General features: G+C 59.5%; 1 protein-coding gene across 1 annotated transcript in view; it reads right to left on the bottom strand.

The window, feature by feature from the left end:
- Nucleotides 1-22,178, bottom strand: part of LOC128948483 (dedicator of cytokinesis protein 2-like) — a 50,676-nt gene that overhangs the window by 16,644 nt on the left and 11,854 nt on the right. Inside the window, exons 18-27 of the mRNA XM_054293220.1 lie at nt 21,570-21,759; nt 19,819-19,916; nt 19,621-19,710; nt 19,266-19,366; nt 18,146-18,280; nt 14,134-14,245; nt 13,125-13,195; nt 12,682-12,788; nt 12,203-12,330; nt 10,544-10,639 (exon numbers count right to left, since the gene is read on the bottom strand). Coding sequence (XP_054149195.1) covers nt 10,544-10,639; nt 12,203-12,330; nt 12,682-12,788; nt 13,125-13,195; nt 14,134-14,245; nt 18,146-18,280; nt 19,266-19,366; nt 19,621-19,710; nt 19,819-19,916; nt 21,570-21,759 — 1,128 coding nt within the window. The remainder of the gene's footprint in view (nt 1-10,543; nt 10,640-12,202; nt 12,331-12,681; nt 12,789-13,124; nt 13,196-14,133; nt 14,246-18,145; nt 18,281-19,265; nt 19,367-19,620; nt 19,711-19,818; nt 19,917-21,569; nt 21,760-22,178) is intronic.

Below are 22,178 nucleotides of genomic sequence, written 5' to 3' on the forward strand. Positions count from 1 at the left end.
CCTCTTGCTGCCGGGCACGCCAAGCACGTGGGTGACCCCACGTCCGTGACGGGGCATCAAGGGTGGCTCATATATCGCGGATATCGCGACAGGCCGTGCCCAGGCCAGCGTGGGTCAGCAGGGATGAAGCGAGGACGGGCGGCTCTGGCTCCAGCCCCAGCCAGCTCAGCTCGCTGCTCCGCCTGTTGCTGCCCATACTAACGAGTAGCCCCGTCCCGTCTGTCTCGTCCTGCCTCGCAGACATCTCCGGGTGTCTGGGCACGGCTCCAAGCTCGGGAGCGGCGCGTGGAGCAGCATCCCGACGAACCGGGAGCGGGGCGTGCGGGGCCGGGCTGGGCGGGGGAGGGCTCTGAGAGCCCCCCGTCTCCGCTGGGGCAGCGCTGCGAGTTTGGCTGTGCCGGCGCTGGGGACTCCGGGCTGCTCTGCTGAGTCAGCGCTTCGTGCCAGCGGGAGCGAGGCAAGGCAGGGAGGGGTCCGGGGGTGTCTGAGCCGTGAGTCCGTCCGCACTGAGGGTCCCGCCTCGGCGTGCGGGGACGCTGCGGGGGCACCGGGCTGTGCTCTGGGGATGGGGGACACGGGACATGGTGGGGTGCGACAAAGCTGAACCGCTGCTCGCTGCGGATGGAATCTCTGGGTCTGGCCGCGGCCCAGAAGGAGCTGACGGCCTCCCCTGCAGCCGGTGCGCCCCGTGCTCCCGGTGCCCGGGCAGAGTGATGGGCTGGCAGGGGTGGGTGCTGGGGGTACGTCTGGGACAGGGCAGTGGAGGGGTTCCCCTTGCGGCTGTGGGGAGTGAGAGCCCTGCAGGGCCGTGCGGGGACAATGGCAGGGATGGGGACAATGACAGGGATGCAATCTCTCAGTGCAATTCCCCCTGTGACCCCGGGTCCTGCCCCTGTGCCGCCTGGGAAGTGCTGCCGGTGTCAGTGACACCCCCGGGCCTTACAGAAGGTTTTCCTTCTTGCTCGTTCCCATATGTCTGAAATGTCCCCAAGCCACTGTGTCACCACTGCTCACAGAGCTGGTCCCCCATGCCTGCAGCACCTCTGATGCCCAATCCGGCCACAGCCACACGCGACATGTCCCCTGTGTCACCCTGGCCGTGCCCCTGGCAGGATGGACCTCATGCCCAGTCTGGCCACAACCACACGTGACACGTCCCCTGTGTCACCCTGGCCGTGCCCCATGCCCATCCCGCCATATCCCGTGCTGGATGGGTGCCCCGTGCCTTGCCCATGCCCGCAGAGCTGGAGCTGTGCCCGGCGGGTGCCCCGTGTCCGTCCGTCTGTCTGTCCCTCACGGACAGCCGCCCCTTGCCCTGGCCCCGGCCCTGCCCTCCCGCTGCCCGCGCCCCGCACACACGAGGCACCAGCCCCGGCGAGGCAGAGCTATTTTTAACAGCCGCTTCTGCTTGATTTGAGCTGTGAACTCGGAACGTGTTTATGCTAAAGGGCTTTCTTTTCCCTTCTCCCTTTGTGCTGAGGAGGCAGCGCCGCAGATCAAAGCCTGTCTCTTCGCGTTTGCTGATGCCGGGCTGGGAGCGAGCCGAGCCGGGAGAGGCCGGCACTTCCACGGGGACACTCGTGTCCTGGGGGGCCGCGGTGGCGTGGCCGGCTCTGACGCACCTCTCTTTGTCCCCGCAGGTCCGGGAGCCATGGGCGGGCACGGCGGGCACCGGGCGGCCCCGAGCGGGCGGCGCTGAGCCCGGGCGGCCCCGAGCCCGAGCGGCGGGACCATGAGCGGCTGCGGGCGCCGGCGGGGAGCGGCGGAACCGGGCTCGGCCGTCGGGGCGGCGCTCCGGGGGCTGTAGGGCAGGGCGGCGGGCAGCAATGCCCTGCGGCCCCGAGCCCACCTCCCGCCCAGCATCCGCGGGATGAGGCTGCCCGCCGGCCCAGCAGCTCCGGGGAACGGCGGCAGCCCAGGGCTCCGGCCTCGCGGCGCTGAGCCATGGTCAGCCGTGAGCCCGTGCCCGGCCCGGCCCCCGCCGGCGAGGGCAGCCAGGAGAAAGCCATGACGGTGCGCTCGGTGCTGCTCAACCGCGACTCGCCCGACATCGAGAGCCGCCTCAAGCGCCGGCGCAACCGCACGCAGCAGGTCCGCTTCAAGGACCTGGTGGAGGCCGGCGCGGGGCGGGCGGACAGCCCCGGGCCCCCGGCCGGCCCCGGCCACAACACCCCACGTGCCTCGCCGCCCCCCAGGGACCCCCCTGAGCCGGCGGCTCTCCGTGCCTCGCGGCGCAGCTGGCCCCAGGCGCAGCCCGGCTCGCTGACGCTGCCCATGCCCAGGAAGGCGTGCATGAGCACCGCCATCCAGACCTCCCCCAGCCTCCAGAAGCCCTTCCCGGCCCCCCAGCCCCGCAGTAAAAGCGTCTGCGATGTGGCGGAGGACGCGGTGCCGCCCGCCGCGGCGAGCGCCCGGTGCCCGGGAGCGGCCGTGCCCACAGTGCCCGGCTGGGCCGCGCCCCCGCGGGCCCCCGGCGGCCTCCCCGGCCACGATCGCAGCGCTGCCCTCGCCCAGCACGCCAAGGCGCGCCGCACCCCGCCGCCGCCACCACCCAGGGACCCCCCACCCCCTTACCAGGGCGCTGCCCGCTGCGCCCCGCCGGTGCCAAGCTGCGCCCCCGAGCCCTGCCCGCCGCCCCCAGCCTGTGCCCAGCTCCGCGGGAGCCCCCGGGGCAACCACGGCGTCACCCCCCGGCCGGCCTCCGTGCCCTGCGGCCAGCCCCGGCCGCCCGCCGAGCACCGGGGGCTCGGCCGCAGCGACTCGGAGCGGAGCCTGCCCTGCGGGCGCGCCCCGTGCCCGCCCTCGCCGCAGCGGCGGCAGCCCGTCCCCGCCACGGACACCCACGGCCCCCTCCGGCAGCCACCTCAGGGCACCCCCCCGCGGGACCCCCCGGGCCCCCAGCACCAGCTCTGCGCCGCCATCTGGGGGGGACCCTGCTGCGCCTCGCCAGCCCCCGTCCCACGGGTACCGGGCTGGCACGGCTCGGACGCGACACCAGCCACCCCCGGCACCTGCAGCCGGCTCCGCGCCGCCCAAGCCGGGCACGGCTGGGCAGGACCCGAGGGGACCGGGGAGCCGCCGCCGCCCACGGCCACGCAGGGCCCCGGCGTGGGGACACGAGCGGAGCCCCCCCGGCACGGGCAGCCCCGCCCTGCCGCCGAGCAGCCCGACACGCTGCACCACGTCCAGGACCTTCTGCAGCTGGTGGTGGTGGCCAAGGGGCCGGTGGGACCACCAGCGAGGGCTGAGGACGCCCGGACATCTCAGGGAGAGGGCCCCCGGGGGCCCGGGGAGCAGGGGGACCTGCATTCCCAGCTGCAGTCCCTGGAAGGGGTGCTGGAGACCAGCCAGCAAACCATCCGGGTGCTGCTGGACGTCATCCAGGACCTGGAGAAGAAGGAGGCGCAGAGGGATGGGTGAGTAGGAGGGGGCAGAGTGTGGGGGGCTGTGGGGACAATGCCCTGGGGGCTGGGGATGGAGGATGGGGGACCCTGACAGAGATTTGGATGTGCTGCCTCCTGAAGGACTGAGAAACTCAGAGCTGCTGTCCGTGTGGCTCCACGTTTTGGTGAGAGGTCTCACGTGCCCAGGGATGGGAGATGAGGGGGTGCTGGGTTCCTGCCTGGCTCTACTGCAGCTGATTTGTCCCTTGGACACTGGGAGCAGGGATCTAGAATGTCACATCCCAGGCACCCCATCCCTGCCCCATCCTTGGAGGTACCTTTGGCACAAATCCATGGCTGCTGCCCCTGTGATGGGTTGGGCTGCATCCAGGACCCCCATCCTGCCCTGCCCAGGGCCTGCTCCCAGGGGCAGGGAGTTCCCCAGGCCAGCATTCCTTGGGCTCCCAGGCTGATTTGCCAGATGGAGGAAGGTGAGAAAGGTGTTCTAGGTCAGCCCAACGTGGCCTGAAGCTGAAATGCTCCAAACTCATCTCCCACAAGAGCGACCAACAAACCTCCAAGAGGTGCCAGGCCTGGCATCCTCCTGTAAAATCTCTGGGGCTTCTTCCTGATGCCCAGTATTGCCATGATTAACCATTACATCAGATGGTTTTGGCTGTAAGTGGAGCACAGGGAACATTGTCCCCATTGCCCCTGTGCCACCCCTGGAGCGCTGGCAGTGGGGAGAGACCCCTCAGGGTTGTCCCAAACCCCTTAATTAAGACCTCAGCTCCATTTACTGTTAGAGTCAAACAAGCAAACAAGACACCCAGGGATAGGAAATCACACCAAACATTATCCTGGTGTCCTTGTGCTGCAGAACAGCAGAGCCTCGTTTGCCACAGGTCAGATCCCAGGTGCCCACTGCACACCAGAGCAGGGCCACCAGCCCTGAGACACCCTGGCACCGACCACCAGCAACATCCCACAAAAAATTATCCATATAAAACATGGAAGAGTATCCCAGGATGAGCTCTCCCAGCAGAGGGGGGCTGTTGTACAAGGCCAGAGCTGCAGGCACACACACATTTGCGTACCACACATATATATGTGTGTGTATAAAGGGCCTCATGATCTAATTCAGGTGCTGGCAGAATAAATCCCCATTGCAATGTGTAATTTGGTGCATTAGCAGACCGAGTTTCTGAGGGCTGAGAACAACTGTGGTCAAGGTCGAGTAACAGGAGGAAGGTTTCAATGAGGAAATGTGACGTGGATGTGGGACATGTTCTGTCAGCTCTGCCCCCAAATCCACAGCCCCAAAGGGGCCCCAAGGGGACCAACAGCATTCACAGGGCTCCTTTTGGGCAGAGCAGAATGAGCAGGGACCAGCAGTGCTGGGGGGCAGGAGGGCCCCAGTACAGCCCTTGGGATTGGGGTGTCTCAGGTTTGGGGTCTGGCAGCAGCAGCAGAGAGATGTGGGATGATGACTCCTTCTGTGGACAGCATGAGCTGAGCCTGGGCAGGAATCAGCTTAATCCAAGCCCTGTGCACCTTCCTGGAGGAGGAGAAGGATGCTCTGGGTACAAAAACATCAAAAAGATAAATTCCGAGCCTGGCGTGGGCTGGAGATGAGTCTGGAGCGTCTCCCTGTGCCCATCTGCCAGGGCACGGCTGTGCCAGGGCAGCACCACGTGCCTTGCGCTCCCTCCGTGGCACCACGTGTGGGGAGAGGTGTGGGGAGCCCTGGGATGAGGATTGGGGTGGGGATGGGAGGGGAGGACACAGCAGGAAGGGTTTGGGGGTGCCACAGTGCCCAGCACTGGTGTGATCCCATCAGAGAAACACCTGGCTTGGTATTGATTGGGATCACATGGGAGGAGAAGAGATGGATCCCAGAGAGGAAGAGGAGCTGGGATTCAGGAGGAAATACAGGGAAAAGAGGGTCTGAATGCCAGGGAGAAAAGGAGCTGGGATCCAGGGAGAAAAGGGGATGAATCCCAGAGAGGAGAGGAGGTGGGATCCAGAGAGATGGATCCCAGAGAGGAAGAGGAGCTGGGATTCAGCAGGAAAGGAGATGGATCCTAGAGGGGAAAGGGGGTGGCATCCAGGGAGATGGATCCCAGAGAGGAAGAGGAGCTGGGATTCAGGAGGAAATACAGGGAAAAGAGGGTCTGAATCCCAAGGAGAAAAGGAGCTAGGATCCAGGGAGGACAGGAGATGGATCCTAGAGAGGAAGAGGAGCTGGGATTCAGGAGATACAGGGAGAAGAGGGTCTGAATGCCAGGGAGAAAAGGAGCTGGCCTGCAGGGAGCAGAGTCCTGGCTGCTGGGGTGGGACAGGGCCAGCAGAGGACTCGGGCAGACCCAGAGCAGGTCCCCAGGCTCACGGCACATCTCTGTCACAGGCGCCACTCGTACCGGACCGGGCAGGACATCGCCAACTGCGGGACCTGCCGGGACTGTGCCTGCATCATCTACAGGTGAGGGCCAGCCCTGGCTCCAGCACCCCTGGGCTCTGCTCCCCTGCACTCCCAGAGCTCTCCCCTGGCTGGGAGGCAGCAGGGAGGGTGACAGCCAAGCCCGCACCTCCTGTCCCCGTGTTGGGGACACCACACACAGAACAAATTTGGGTGTCTGGGCTGTCCCTGAAGATCAGATCAGCCAGGGTGATCTCCATGAAGGAGCAGCACCTGGAAGGGGCTGCTCTGGCACCGTGGCAGAGCATTTCCCTCCTGTAGCAGCAATCTATGGGGGAAGCCTCGCTGGCGGCTGCTGCGTGGGCTCGCTCCAAATGCAGCCTGCATCCTGTTGTCCCTGTGCCAGCTCTGCACAGATGCTGCAGATGGGCTCCTGCCCCTCACTGTGGTTTGGGAACACAGGGCCTGGGCTCTGCTCCCCAGCGCTGGCTCTGGGCCAGGGTGTGGATTCCCCTCCCTCTGCTGCGCTCTCTCCTCAGATCCCGTTTGGGCTGTGGGAAAAGGCATCTCATGCCCCCCCCAGCATTGTCTTTGGGGGAATTGGCAGGGTTGCAGTTTTGCTAAAGCTTTCTGCCCTTCCAGGCACCCCTGGGTGTCCTTCTGTCCCTCTGGCCAGTGCAGGTGGCTGGCCAGGTGTGTTCCCATTTGCTGTTAATTCGGGGATGCTGATGCTGTTAGCACTGGGATGTGTAGGACATGGTGAGCTGGTCCCAAGCCATGCTCTGTGGTGCACCTGTGCCACTGCCCTGCCATGCTCTGTGAGCACTGTGCCCCCTCCTTGGGGCACCTCAGGCTGGGGGTGCACCCGGCTGGGGTCCCCTCGTGTCCCTGTGCTCAGTGGCAGCGCTGCCTCAGCGCTCCTGCTCCCCACACTTGCTCCAAGCGGAGTTTGGAGCTGTAGCTCTTGGGGAACTTCAGGCTAATTAGGCCTGACGAGCCTGTCCCCAGGCGGCATGGCAGCGGCACAGATGTCACAGCTGGGGGAGGTGGCTCCCCAGAATGGCCAGGCTCCCCTTGGGGACTCGCTGTGGCTTTCACTGCCACCCATGAGATGAGGAGAGGCTCTGTGGGGACACAGGGTGAGGGAGCAGGGGCAGCACCCCAGGGATGGCCCATGGAGGGGATCAGACCTGCCTGTGTCCCACCCTGGGGTCCCACAGCAGTGCCATCCTCTCCCTGTGTCACTGCAGGGAGCTGAGGCTGCTCCCTGCTCTGCACCCCTCACCCCGATCTCTAGAAATGCCGGGGACACTCCTTGTCCTCGCCAGGGGAGGTGACACGAGGTGACAGGAAGTGACACGAGGTGCCAGCCCGCCGGGGGGGCTCGTGGGGTGCTGCCCGTGTGCGGGGTGGCAGCGCCACGTGGCCGTTCCCGGCACACTCGGTGTCACCTCGCTGATGCGATGGGACGGGGCCGGGCCGAGGGGATTGACGCGCGTTCCGCCAGAGGGGACAGCGCAGCACGAGGCTGCCGGCAGCCAGCCCGCACCGCAGGGTGCGCGGGGACACCGGCGACACCGGGGACACCGGGGGCTGTGGGACACCGGGGACACCGGGGAGTGCGGGGACACCGGGGAGTGCGGGGACACTGAGGGCTGTGGGACACCGGGGGCTGCGGGGACACCGGGGACACCGGGGAGTGCGAGGACACCGGGGGCTGTGGGGGCTGCGGGGACACCGGGATTTGAGGGGACACCGGGGCCTGCAGGGACACCAGAGGCTGCAGGGACACCGGGAGTTGAGGGGACACAGGGGGCTGCGGGGGCTGCAGGGACACTGGGGCTGCGGGGACACCAGAGGCTGGGGGACACTGAGCTCTCTGATGGCTGTGTTGGGGACACTGAGCTGCCCAAAAGCTGTTCTGGGGACACTGAGCTCCCCGGGGCCTGTGTTGGGGACACGGGGGCTGTGTTGGGGACACTGAGCTACCCAAAGGCTGTGTTGGGGACACTGAGCTGCCCGGGGACGGTTTTTGGGGTTCCAGGGGCTGTGACAAACGGGGGGCTGTGGCAGGTGAGGGGGGCTGCGACAAGGGGATGCCACGCTGCCCCCTGACACGGTCCCCACGTGTCGCAGCGTGGAGCACGATTTCCGCCAGCAGGAAGGTCGCTTCCAGCGGGTGCTGAGCCACATCGAGGGCGACGCGGGGCCGAGCTCCCCCCCGACGGCGCTGGGGGCGGCGGGGGTGGCGCTGGGGGTGTCGGGGACCCCCTCCCCGCCCAGGCAGGAGCCGTCGCCCGTGTCGAGGCTGCCGGCAAAGCTGGACGTGAAGAAATCGCGGCGCAAATGCTTCTGGTTCCTGTGAGCCCGGAGCGTGGGGGCGCCGGCCCAGCACTGAGCCCCTGCCCACCTCTCCTCCCTCCCTCCCTCCCTCGGTAGGGTTTGGGCAGCACCAGCTTTTCTATTTTTAACCATTCCGTTGAACGCGGGGAGCTCGGGGGTGTGGGAACGGCGAGGGGGGCAGCGGCTGTATTTGAGGAGAATTCAATAAATTCCAAGGAGACGCTATTTTTGTTACATCCTCTCCCGCCTGTGCGCTTCTGTTCTGGAGGAGGATGAGGATGAGGAGGGGGCAGCGGCTGTTTTCCCTGGATTTCCCTCTGTTTGGGGTTCCCTGAGGTGCTCCAGACTCAAATCAGTGCCCAGCAGGGGCTGCTCAGCCATCCCTCCCATTGCTTCCTGCAGGTTAACTGGGAGCACCGAGGGTTTGCACTGGGCAGGGACAGTGGGGAATGGTCTCTGTGAGACTCGGGCCTGGAGAGAGGAGATCTGTCGCCAAAATCCCCGGGTGGAAGGGTGGGGTGGGCAGGGACCTCATGGGTGGGGAAGATTCACTGGCTGGTGACGGGAATGAGGAGCTCAAATATCCCAGCAGCCACGGGATGGATGGATGATGGATGGATGGATGGATGATGGATGGATGGATGATGGATGGATGACGGATGGATGGATGATGGATGGATGGATGGATGGATGGATGGATGGATGGATGGATGATGGATGGATGGATGATGGATGGATGATGGAGGGATGGATGGATGGATGGATGATAGATGGATGATGGATGGATGGATGGATGGATGGATGGACGGATGGAGGATGGATGGATGGATGGATGGATGGATGGACGGATGGATGGATGGATGGATAGATGATGGATGGATGGATGATGGATGGATGGATGATGGATGGATGATGGATGGAGTGATGGATGATGGATGGATGGATGGATGGATGGATGGATGGATGGATGGAGTGATGGATGATGGATGGATGGATGGAGTGATGGATGATGGATGGATGGATGGATGGATGGATGGATGGAGTGATGGATGATGGATGGATGGATGGGTGGACGGATGGATGGATGGACGGATAGATGATGGATGGATAGATGATGGATGGATGGATGATGGATGGATGGATGGATGGATGGATGGATGATGGATGGATGGACGGATGGATGGGCACTGTCCTGCTGCAGGCACAGGGATTTTTGGTCCCCTCAGCCCTTCCCAGCAGCTGGAGCTGGAGGGTCTGGGAATCCCGACAGAGGCAGGGGCTATGGCAGCATCAGGGGTTGTGCAGGGAGAGCTGCCAGAGGGCGCCTGTGGAGCCACGAGTGAGCAGCAGGAGCGCGTCACAGCCGAGGATCGCTCTGTGCTGCCCTGGGCTGTGCTGCACCCTCATCCCTCATCCCCCCTTGTTTCCATCACTGCATTTCACCCTCATCCCCCCTCGCCTCCATCGCTGCCCAGCGCTTTGGGCTCTCACTCACAGAGCCTGGGAACGAGGGGTAGAAGCAGGGATGGAGCCCAGCGCGACCCCGCATGCATCTCCTGCCTGAGTCACCGCTGAATCACAGCCCAGCGCTGGCATCGCCGCACGGCCCCGACGGCGGAGCCTCCGCTCCGGCTGCCCGCAGCGCCCCGGGCACGGCACGGTACGGTACGGCACGGTACAGCAGGGCACGGTACAGCACGGTACAGCACGGTACGGCATGGCACGGCAATTCCCTGCTCCGAGCTTCCAGAACGCACACCAACACAGCTCATCGCCCACCCAAAGACGCAGTGCAATTCCTGGGTTTGTCCCCAGAAAGATCCCGAGTCCCGCTAGCCCCGGCTCTGTCCCCTCCCATCGCTGCTCCACTGTCCCGCCTCCCTTCCCGCGTGTCCAGCGTGCTCCTCACGCGTTTTTGGCAGTAAAACCGCGACGGTTCTCCGGGTTCAGCTGATATTTCCAGATAATGCAGCCCAAACCCTTCACTGCTCCCAAAACAGCTTTTCCTGCCCCGTGGGCAGATAAAGGTGGGATCAACTCTCATGGGCTTGAAGCAAGAGCAGAATCTTCCCCCAGAGCATCCCACCATGCTCTCCATGAAGGCTATTTCAGGTTTCAAACTTAATGAGACATTTTGCCACAGTTTCTGAGCTTTCCATCCCATTCCTGGGCTTCCTGGTGCTGTGGGGATTAAGGAACCACCTCACCCTCCCAGGACACAGCAGCTCTCCAGATGCTCCTGCTGCTGCTTCCCCCTGCATCCCACTGGGCACATCCCTGCCATCCACCCCCATCCTGCTGGGTGCTGGCAGCAGGGCCAGCGAGGAGCAGAGCCAGTCACACCCAGTCAGGCCCCCAAAGTAGTGTCACCTCTCCCGTGTGGCACAGTGGGACTCACCCTCAGCGGGTTCTCCCGGTCCAGGACGATCACCCTGCGATTGACCGTGTGGAGCAGCCGCTCCAGGATCACCTGGATGTGTTTCTTCACCTGTGCCTGCAAGGTGAGAGGTGGCAGGGCCATGGCAGGGCACGTCCCAGCTGTGGGAGGTGTCCCAGCATGGCTCCTTCAAGGGCTGGTGGCATCGGGGTGGTGACACGGGAATGGAGCCTGATCCGGAGCTGGAGTCAGAGCGAGGCAATGTGCTCCAGCAAAAATATGGGATTTGGGATCTCTGTACAGCTCAGCCCTGCACAGAGAGGTGCACAGCTCTGTCCACCTTCCTGGCACTGTGGCCACCTGGTGGGGACAATGGGGACAGCCAAGGATGGCTGAGGATGATGGGGATGGCGCTGGGCAGGTAAAGGTGGGGTCAACTCTCATGGGGTTGAAGCAAAAGAAGAGTCTTCCCTCAGAGTGTTCCACCACACTCTCCATAAAGGCTATTTCAGGTTTAAAAGTTAAGCCCAAAATGAGATTTTTCACCACAATTTTTGAGCTTTCCATCCCATTCCTGGCTTCCTGGTGCTGTGGGGATTAATGAACCACCTCACCCTCCCAGGACACAGCATCCAACTCAGCTCCCACGGTCACTACACTGCAGGTGGAACACCTGAACTCCCCCAAGGGCCTCCAAAAGAGACCCCAGAGCAGCCAGGAAGGGCAGGAACAGAGCCCTGTACATTCCCAAACCATTCCCTGTGCTGTTGCAGGGACACTCACCAGCTCCGCATCCCCACGGTCCTTGTGCCGTGCTCGCAGCTTCTCTGCACTCTGCAATCACCAGAAACAGAGATGAGACCCCCCAGGAATGGCCCCAGTCCACCCCAGACAGGCCACATTTGGGTGGGTGGGTGCCCACCATGTCCCTGCCTCATGTTTGGGGCCATCACTCTTCATTTTGGAGTGTGATATTGCCCAGGGGGTGACTGGCAATCGCTGACCAGCAGAATTTCATACCAGGTATAAGCCCATTGAAATTTTAGTTATATTTGGCCTGTCCCAAAATAGAATTGGGAAAAGACAAAAAGTAAAAGTGCCTTGAATCAGAAAGGAAACCAAAGGAAAATAGGAAACTAAATCAGAAATCATACTCATGCCTTATTACTTTGTTGTTTGCCTTAAGTAACATGATCCTGCCTGTGAGTCAACCAAAAACCAATGTTTGGGTGACCTTGGCCAATGCATCAGGCTTGGATACCATTTGTTTGACTTATTCAAATTCAGAAAAGCCATTCTCAACCTGCTTGGTCTGGTTGGCCAATACCACAGAATGTCTCTCCAGATCTTTCATGATTCATTATCAATGTGATCTCACTTTACTCCCTTCCCTCATTTTCTTCCTCCCAGCTCTGCAGAGCTGCTGATGTCCCCACTACCCTCAGGTTAATGTCATCCCTGAGCTTGGAAGCCCCTTCCCCACTCATGTGGATGTTGGGCAACCCAGCAGAAGCTCACTGAGGTGGAAAACACAAAGTTTGTGTCCCACCTTGGGCATGTCCTACTGGGATGGTGACACCCACAGTGAGTGAACTCCAACAATATCCTGGCCAGGAACTGGTGATTAACCTCACTCAGAGGGGTTTGTCCAGGTCACTGCCCAGCTGATTCCTGCTTTACCTTCTGGGCCTGGTAGAGAACTTCCAGGATGCTGCTGAGCAGCTCGATGCAGGCGTCCTCCTCCTCCCCTGCCTGGATCAGCTCCTGCAGGATGGGCAGGGCTGCCTGCAGCACCAGCTCCCTGCACTCTGGGGGGACAAGGGGACACGGGCATGAGGGAATTGTCCCCAGCTGCGGAGCCACCTCAGCCATGAGGGAATTGTCCCCAGTTATGGAGCCACCCCAGCCATGAGGGAATTGTCCCCAGTTATGGAGCCACCTCAGCCATGAGGGAATTGTCCCCAGTTATGGAGCCACCCCAGCCATGAGGGAATTGTCCCCAGTTATGGAGCCACCTCAGCCATGAGGGAATTGTCCCCAGTTATGGAGCCATCCTGGGATGAGGCAGAGGAGGAATCCCTGCTCAGGAACTCCTCCCCAGCCTGTGCATGGCCTCTGGGTGGGCTCAGCAAGGGCAGTGCCCCCAGGACCCTTCTCACCGTGGCACTGGAAGGCTTTGCTGCTGGCAATGTCAGTCAGGCACTGCAGCTTCTGCTTCAGCAGGCGCTGGGGCTGCAGGTTCCCCACAAAGTCCCTCAGCACGGCCCTGCCAGCAGGAGAGGGGTTAAAGCAGGAGCTCCAGGTTCTGCTCAGGATGGGGCTGATGGGTGGGGAGACCCCCTGGATGGGGCAGGATGGTCCCACAGGGCAGCTGTGCCCACCACCGGCACCCAGCGGGCAAACCCTGCCTGAATTCCCAAAGTGAACCCAGCTGGGGCTGAGTTCCCAGGCTAAAACTGAGCAGAACTCTCCCATTTTTGCACTGGGAAGGGGATCAGGAGGTGATCCCAGACCCCCCTGCTCTGTGCTGGATGCAGGGACAGAGGTGGCTGTGGCAGGTGCTGAGCAGGACAGGGGGTTGGTGGGGACACAGGGACCCTACCCCAGCGTGGAGGAGTCAAAGATCCCAAACACGTCCTCGAGGATGGAGGGCAGGTACTTCAGAGCTGCTCCCTGCAGAGACACCACAGAGCTGCCTTCAGACAGGATCCCAGAGACACAGTGTCACCCCAAAAACTAACACAGACACAGCGGCACAGTGTCACCCCAAAAACAAACACAGACACACTGACACAGTGTCACCCCAAAAACAAACACAGACACAGTGACACCCCAAAAACAAACACAACAACACAGTGTCACCCCAAAAACAAACACAGACACAGTGTCACCCCAAAACCAACACAGACACACTGACACAGTGTCACCCCAAAAACAAACACAGAGACACAGTGTCACCCCAAAAACAAACACAGAGACAGCGACACAGTGTCACCCCACAAAGAGACACAGTGACTCAGTGTCACCCCAAAAACAAACACAGAGACACAGTGTCACCCCAAAAACAAACACAGACACAGTGACACCCCAAAACAAACACTGAGTGACACAGTGTCACCCCAAAAACAAACACAGAGACACAGTGTCACCCCAAAACAAACACAGACACACTGACACAGTGTCACCCCAAAGAAACCACAGACACACTGACACAGTGTCACCCCAAAAACAAACACAGAGACACAGTGTCACCCCAAAAATGAACACTGAGTGACACAGTGTCACCCCAAAAACAGAGACAGTGACTCAGTGTCACCCCAAAAACAAACACAGACACAGTGACACCCCAAAACAAACACAGACACAGTGACACCTCAAAAACAAACACAGACACAGTAACACAGTGACACCCCCAAAATGAACACAGACACAGTAACACAGTGTCACCCCAAAAACAAACACAGACACAGTAACACAGTGACACCCCTAAAATGAACACAGACACAGTGACACAGTGTCACCCCAGCATGGGGACTCCAGGCCTGGCCTGGGCACCCTCCCTGGCACCCCAGAGCCCAGCTGAGCCCTCCAGGGCCTCCATGTCCCCATACCTGGGAGAGCAGGGTGGGACCCTCCAGCGGGGACTGCATCAGCTGGTTGAGGGCGAGGAAGAAGCGCTGCAGGGAGCGCTGGAACTCGGCCACCTCCTTCCCCTCGTAGAGCCTGCAAGGGCCAGAGTCACCGTGCTGTCACCACACTGCCACCATGCCACACTGCTGTACTTGCTGGGAATGCCCCACGAAGGCAGGAATGATCAATCTGACTCCATGTTCTCAGAAGGCTTATTTATTATTTATATATAATTTATATATTTATAGAATTTGTATGATTTGTATATATAATTTGTAGTTATATTATATTACATTATATTATATTATATTATATTATATTATATTATATTATACTAAAGAATACCGAAACGACACTTACTGAATGCTAAAACGATAATAATGAAAACTCGTGACTCTCTCCAGAGTCCTGACACATCTTGGCCCCGATTGGCCAAAGAGTGAAAACAACTCACAGCAGAATCCAATGGAACAATCACCTGTGGGTGAACAATCTCCAAACACATTCTACATGAGCACAACACAGGAGAAGCAAATGAGATAAGAAATGTTTTCCTTTTCTCTGAGGCTTCTTAGCTTCTCAGGAGAGAAATCCTGGGTGAAGGGATTTTTTCAGAGAATGTGAATGCCTCACCACACACCTTCCCTGGCATCTATCCTAGATTGCAAGGCAATGTGTGTGTTCTATCATTATCTGTCAGGTGGAGCAGTTATCTTCTGTTCATTGGGCAGTTTTCTTTATCTCTTCGACAGCCAATCCTCCCTCCGGGGAGATCTCTGCTGTTCATCGGCCATTAATCATTAATTATCTTCTGTTAATGGCCAGTGAGTGTCCCTGCATGGCTGATCAAATTCCATCATCCCATGGGGAGATGCTCCGCCCAGGGGAGGAGCCAAGCATTCCTATCTGGATCCAATCTGAGGTTTGGGACACCCCAGCAGCCTTTGCCCCCTGCATTCCCAGAGGAGCAGCTTTCTGCTGCCCTGCATGGCCAGAGGGAGCCCAGGCCCATCTGCAGCAGCCCTGGAGCTGCAGAGGAAAACTCCCCCCTTGTGCAGGATCCCTGCTGCAGCAGAGCCACAGCTGGCACTGCAGGAGGGCTGAGCCACAATTCCAATGGGACTGCCACTAACACCCTGACCCACAGGGTGTCAGGTTGGGTTCTGACTCTGTCAGTGTTGTTCTGGTGTACTGCATTGTTTATTTTATCCTTTCCTTTTTTTCCTTTCCCTATTAGAGAACTGTCATTCCCGCTCCCATATTTTTGCCTGAGAGCCCCTTAATTTAAAATTTATTGCAATTCGGAGGGGTGGGGAGGGTTTACATTCTCCATTTCAGGAGAGGCTCCTGCCTTCCTTAGCAGACTCCTGTCTTTCCAAACCAAGACACATGGGTTGGTCCAAAATTTGACCTCAAAATCTGGGGACAATGAGCAACCGGCAGAGAAAGTTTTGCCACTCTCAGTGGTGGCTGAAAAAGAGAAGCAGGCAGAGGAAGCAGCAAGGAGGAAGCAGCGAGGGACAGACGTCACCACGGTGCCATTGGGGCACTGAGGGGACACAGGGAGGTGTCCCAAGGTGGGGAACAGGGCTCAATCATCCTTGCAGCTACCTGGGCTCCTCAGAGGAGCTGCAGGCTCTGCTTGTCCAGCTCCAGCAGCAGCACAGGCAATCCCACAGGCAGCAATCTGCAGCAACTGACTCTAATTACAACCCAATTCCTGTCGATTACAGCCTGTACAAATTGCAGCACGCTCAGAGCACTTAGAGGATGTGAGGAGCCCGTGTTAGTGCATGTTGAGATAAAGGGAAGCTCTATAAAATCACTAAATGTCCTCAGGGATGCCTCTGCTCCAGGCAAACTCATTCAGGGGGCTGTTTGCAAACAAGCTGGGTAATTAATTTCTGCTGCCAGGAGCGCTCTGAGCTGAGAATATGCTCACACAGGAGGGAGAGGCAGGTGCTGGGTGTGAGGTTCTGGAGCACCTGGGAGGAGATAGAAGTGGTGAGGACAGACAGGGATCAAACCCCATGGTTAATTAACTCTGGTTAATCCAGAGTGGGGCAAAGTGAGTGTGACAGTCCCTGAGGGGGACAGGGACACCAGCACAGCTCCCCAGTGCCACTGGGAGGGGACGCAGGTGTGGCATTCACATTCTCTGAAAAATCCCTTCACCTGGGATTGTTCTCCTGGGAAGCTGAAAAGCCTCAGAGAAAAGAAAAACAATTCTTATCTCATTTGCTTCTCCTGTGTTGTGCTCATGGGGAATGTGTTTGGAGATTGTTTGTCCAAAAGGTGATTGTTCCATTGGATTCTGCTGTGGTTGTTTCGATTCTTTGGACAACCAGGGCCAAGCTGTGTCGGGACTCTGGAGAGAGTCACAAGTTTTCATTATTATCTTTTTGGCATTCAGTAAGTGTCCTTTCTGTATTCTTTAGTAGAGTATTGTATAATATAATATGATATAATACTATAATATGACATAATATGACGACATGACATGACATGACATGATATGATATGATATAATATAATATAATATAATATAATATAATAGTGATGATAATAAGATAATAAAAAATAATAAAAATAATATAAATATCAATTATATATAAGTGTATATAAGTGTATAATTATAAATAATTCATTTTATATATATATAATGAATTAGCCTTCTGAGAACATGGAGTCAGATTCATCATTCCTGCCTTCATCAGGGCATTCCAAATAAATACAACACACAGGGATCCCAGCACATTCTGAGCTTGGGGTGCAGGAGGCAAAGCCCTCATTCAGCCCCAAAACAGCTTCCTGCTGAACCAGGGTGCCTGGGAATGGGGTGACCCCACAGCTTTCAGTGCCAGCAGTGCCCACCCCGTGCCCTGTGTGGGTGTGGGGGTCCCTCACTGCCCCCTCAGGACACTTCAGCTTTCAGTGCTGCCTACGTGGAACGAAAGAGGAACATCTGGAGATGCCAGATTTCCTGATTTCCCCCTCTCCCACGCCAGGAAGGTGTTTGTGCATCACCCAGGCTGGATGTGAGCCCTATGCCCACGGGGAAAAAGTGACACCAGCCCGGGGGGCACCTTGACCTTTGAGCTGAGGAGGCCCCCACCCTGTTCCTCTGCTCATCACAGCAGGGTTGGGCTTGGGGGGCGCCACCAACCTCACTCCCACCAGGCTCCAGGAAACCTTCCCAGCACAGCAGCAGCCCTGCAGGGGCACAGAATGCCCACGGCATTTCGCCATTTCCATCGTGGGAGGATTTGGAGAGCTCATTGGAAAGCCCCTGTCAGGGTCACTGTGGGACAGGGTCACTGTGAGGCAGGGTCAGCGCTGGGAGCACTGGGGGGCACTAGGAGGCTCTGGAAGCATTGGGACGCACTGGGAGGCACAAGCAGCACTGGGAGGCACTGGGAGCACTGGGAGGCGCCAGCACAGGCAGCACTGCGAGGCACTGGGAGGCGCCAGCATAGGTGGCACTGGGAAGCACTGGAAGGCACAGCACAGGCAGCACTGGGACCACTGGGATCACTGGGAGGCTCTGGAAGCACTGGGAGCACTGGGAGCCACTGCCAGCACTGGAAGCACTCAGAGGGACTGGGAGGAACTGGGAGTACTGAGAGGCACTGGGTGGCACTGGGAGCACTGGGAGACACTGGAAGACACTGGGAGACACTGGGAGACATTGCCAGTACTGGGAGGCGCTGGAACTGACTGGAAGACATTGGAAGCACTGGTGGGCATTCAGAGGCTCTGGGAACACTGGACACACTGGGAGGCACTGGGAGCACTGGGAGGCACAGCAGCACTGGGAAACACTGGAAGACACTGGGACGTACTGGGAGGCTCTGCCAGCACTGGGAGCAAGGGGAGGGACAGGGAGGCACTGGGAGCACTGAGAGGCACTGGGACACACTGGTAGCACTGGGAGGCACAGGCAGCACTGGGAAGCACTGGGAGCACTGGGAGGCACAGCCCAGCAGCACTCACTGCGCGAAGAGGCGGCGGGAGCGCACGATGAATTTGAAGATGTACTCCAGGGCTTTGAAGGTGCGCGGGAGGGACTCGCAGGGCTCGCCCCGGCCCGCCTGCTCCACGTACTGAGTGAGCACCGCCAGCAGCTTCCTGCGGGAGGGGTGTCCTGGGTGCCCCTGCCCTGTCCGTCCCCTGTGCCCACTGTCACAGCTTCATCCTGGCTATCCCAGCCCTGTCCCTCCTGTACCCGCTGTCCCAGCCCTATTCCAGCTGTCCCAGCCCCATTCCACCTGTTCCAGTCCATTCCAGGTGTCCCGGCCCTGTTCCTCCCTGTAACCACTGTCCCAGCCCCATCCTGGCTGTCCCAGCCCTGTCCCACTCCAGCTGTCTCCCACCATTCCAGCTGTCCCAGCCCTGTCCCAGCCTCATTCCAGCTGTTCCAGCCCTATCCCTCCCTATCCCCACTGTCCCATCCCATCCTGGCTGTCCCAGCCTTGTCCCCCACCCCTCCAGCTGTTCCAGTCCATTCCAACTGTCCCAGCCCTGTCCCTCCCTGTCCCAACCCTGTCCCAGCCCCATCCTGGCTGTCCCAGCCCTGTCCCGCTCTGTCCCAGCCCCATTCCAGCTATCCCAGCCCTGTCCTTCCCTGTTCCCACTGTCATAGTCCCATCCTGGACGTCCCATCCCTGTCCCCTACCCTTCCAGCTGTCCCATCCCTGTCTCAGCCCCATTCCAGCTGTCCCACCCCTATCCCACCCTGTCCCCATTGTCCCAGCCCCATCCTGCCTGTCCCAGCCTTGTCCCCCACCCCTCCAGCTGTTCCAGCCCCATTCCAGCTGTCCCAGCCCCATTCCAGCTGTCCCAGCCCTGTTCCTCCCTGTCCCAACCCTGTCCCAGCCCCACTCCAGCTGTCCCAGCCCCATCCTGGCTGTTCCAGCCCTGTCCCAGCCCTGTCCCAGCCCTGTCCCACCAGCCCCATCCCACTCCAGCTGTCTGCCACCATTCCAGCTGTCCCATCCCGGTCCCTCCCTGTCCCCTCTGTCCCAGCCCCACTCCAGCTGTCCCATTCCAGTCCCCCACCCCACTCCAGCTGTCCCAGCCCCGTCCCCTCTGTGCCCCAGCCCCAGCCCCTCACTTGTAGGCCAGCGTGGCACTGAAGTGCTGCCTGATGTAGGCCTCCAGGACTGTGTTGAAATGCTGGAACTTTCTGTCAGCCACCAGCCTGACAATGAAAACCTGAGGGCAGCAGGCAGGGGCACGGCTTGGCGTGGGCAGAGGGACACCTCTGCCACCCTGAGCCCACCCTGAGCCATCACTGGGATCACTCTTGTGGTAAAACACCTTTAAATGCTGCTGGGATTGTCCCCCAAAGGGACAATGTCCCCCAGAACAGCCCTGCCCTGTGCTGGGTCACTCAAACCCCATTGTCCCAGTCCCACCAGTGCCCACCTGCACTGGGGAGGGCTCAGACCCATCCAGGTTGTGCTCACCAGGGCGTCAAACACGAGGGTGTCATAGACATCGGTGTCTGAGTGCTCCATCATGATGGAGAACAGGGCGTCCAGCGTGTCCTGCAGGAACTGAGGGACACCAGGGCTCGAGGGATGGCCCCAGCACTGCCCAAAACCCAGCTCTGGGCATGGGGAGTGGGGGGCAGGAGCCAGGGAGGGAGGAAATGCTGGCTGTACCTTGATGACCTCTCCTCCATCCACGTTCATCAGCTTCTGGAGGTTCCCACAGAGCAGGCTGGGCTTGGAGCGCCACTTGAGCAGCCCCAGCAGGTTCACTGGGCAGGAGGAACAGAGCACTGAGGACTCCCTGTCACACCCCAGTGTCACCAACCCCCTGCTCCCCCATCAGGAGCAGCCAGGACCCCTCCCACAACCACTGAGAGCCCCTGAAGCCAAGCCCATAAAGCACAAACCTTAAATAGGTTGTGGTGGACAAAACTGTGCTACAGGAAGGGAATGAATGGAGCAGCCTCATCCCTGAGCCCTCCACACTGAACCACAGTGCTCTGCATCTTGCTGTCACTGTGTGTCACATCCCCAGGCCACCAGGCCATGTCCCCTGAGCCCCTGCACTCAGCCAGAGCAGGATCAGCCATTCCCACCCTCCAGCCTTGCAGCAGGGTGGGAGGAGAGCCCAGCCCATCCCCTGGGCCCTTCCCCTGGCTGAGGGGGCACCAGAGCAGCCCAGGGATGCTGGAAACTCCCCTGAGCTGACCCAGGGATGGGGGTGAAACCCCAGAGCTCCAATTCCCACCCCAATTTGAAGGAAGGTCATGGAGCCTCCAACAGCCACATCCAAATGGGAATTCCACTCGTTGTTGCTCCTCCCCAGTGGATGGCAGCCGCCCAAAATCCCCAGATCCTGCTGATATCCCCAAAACCAGCCTGAGCATGGCCAAACTGAGCCCTCACTGTCCCCAAATCTCAGCCCAGTGTGATGGACACTGGAGACCCAAATACCAGAGTTACGGTCCAGCAGGTGGGACCCTGAGCTGACCCAGGCATGGGGGTCAAACCGCAGAGCTCCAATTCCCACCCCAATTTGGAAGGAAGGTCATGGAGCCTCCAGCAGCTACACCCAAATGGGAATTCCACTCATTGTTGCTCCTCTCCAGTGGATGGCAGCCCCCCAAAATCCCCAGATGGAGCTGATCCCCCCAAAAACAGCCTTGACCATCCTGAGCATGGCCAAACTGAGCCCTCACTGTCCCCAGCTCTCTGTCCCAGCGTGATGGACACTGGAGACCCAAATACCAGAATTATGGTCCAGCAGGTGGGACCCTGAGCTAACCCAGGGATGGGGGTGAGAAACCACAGAGCTCCAATTCCCACCTCAGTTTGGAGGGAAGGTCATGGAGCCTCCAGCAGCCACATCCAAGTGGGAATTACACTCGTTGTTGCTCCTCTCCATTGGATGGCAGCCCCAAAAATCCCCAGATCCTGCTGATCTCTCCAAAAACCTCCTGAGCATGGCCAAATTGAATATTCCCACATCCTGAGCATGGAAAAACTGAGCCCTCACTGTCCCCATCTCTCTCCCAGCATGATGGACACTGCAGACCCAAATATCAGAATTATGGTCCAGCAGGAGCTAATCCAGGGATGGGGGTGAAACCACAGAGCTTCAATTCCAACCTCAGTTTGGAGGGAAGGTGATGGAGCCTCCAACAGCCACACTCAAGTGGGAATTCCACTCATTGTTGCTCCTCTCCAGTGGATGGCAGCCCCAAAAATCCCCAGATCCTGCTGATCTCCCCAAAAACATCCTGAGCATGGCCAAACTGAGCCCTCACTGTCCCCGGCTCTCTGTCCCAGTGTGATGGACACCGGAGACCCAAATATCAGAATTATGGTCCAGCAGGTGGGAGCGCCACCGGTGAGGGGACACAGCCGCAGCTCCCCCCGCTCTGTGGGGACCCAGCACTCACCGTTCTGGGTCAGCTTGGTGGAGCAGACCAGCGTGGAGATTTGGAAGCTGTCCCGGCCGGACGGGGCCAGGGCGGCCGCGGCCCCGCTCACTCGCAAGGAGGAGCCCGAGAGGAGCCGCGGCTCGGGCGCGTTCCGCTCCCAGGGCAGCGACAGGTACGCGCTGGCATCCTCCAGCTTCTTGCTGTCACCCTGCAGGGCACAGCACAGCGACAGCTGAGCCATCCCCGGGGTGTGGGGGCTCCAGCTGTGGGGTTTTATGGGTCTGGATTGAAGGCACTTGTGTAAGAGCCGAGATGAGGGATGTGGGACTCCAGGCAGCTCCCCAAAATGCAGTTTATTCCATCCAGGGTTATGGGTGACAGAGCTGTGCCTACAGCTGTCAGCTCCAGCTGCAGGCAGGCCTGGAGACCCTGAGTTTAGGTTATAAATGCATTATATACTTTTCTTTTGGTTACAATGCATTCTATACTTTTCTTTTGGTCACAATATATAATATTCTTTTCTTTTGGTCACAATATATTATATACTTTTCTTTTGGTCACAATGCATACTATACTTTTCTTTGCTGAGCATCTTCATACAGTAGAACCAATCTACACCTTAACTTT

The sequence above is a fragment of the Melozone crissalis genome, unplaced genomic scaffold, assembly GCF_028551555.1.
Source record: "Melozone crissalis strain CALT ecotype California unplaced genomic scaffold, PUWL_Pcris_2 ptg000132l_1, whole genome shotgun sequence".
Classification (NCBI taxonomy): Eukaryota; Metazoa; Chordata; class Aves; order Passeriformes; family Passerellidae; genus Melozone; species Melozone crissalis.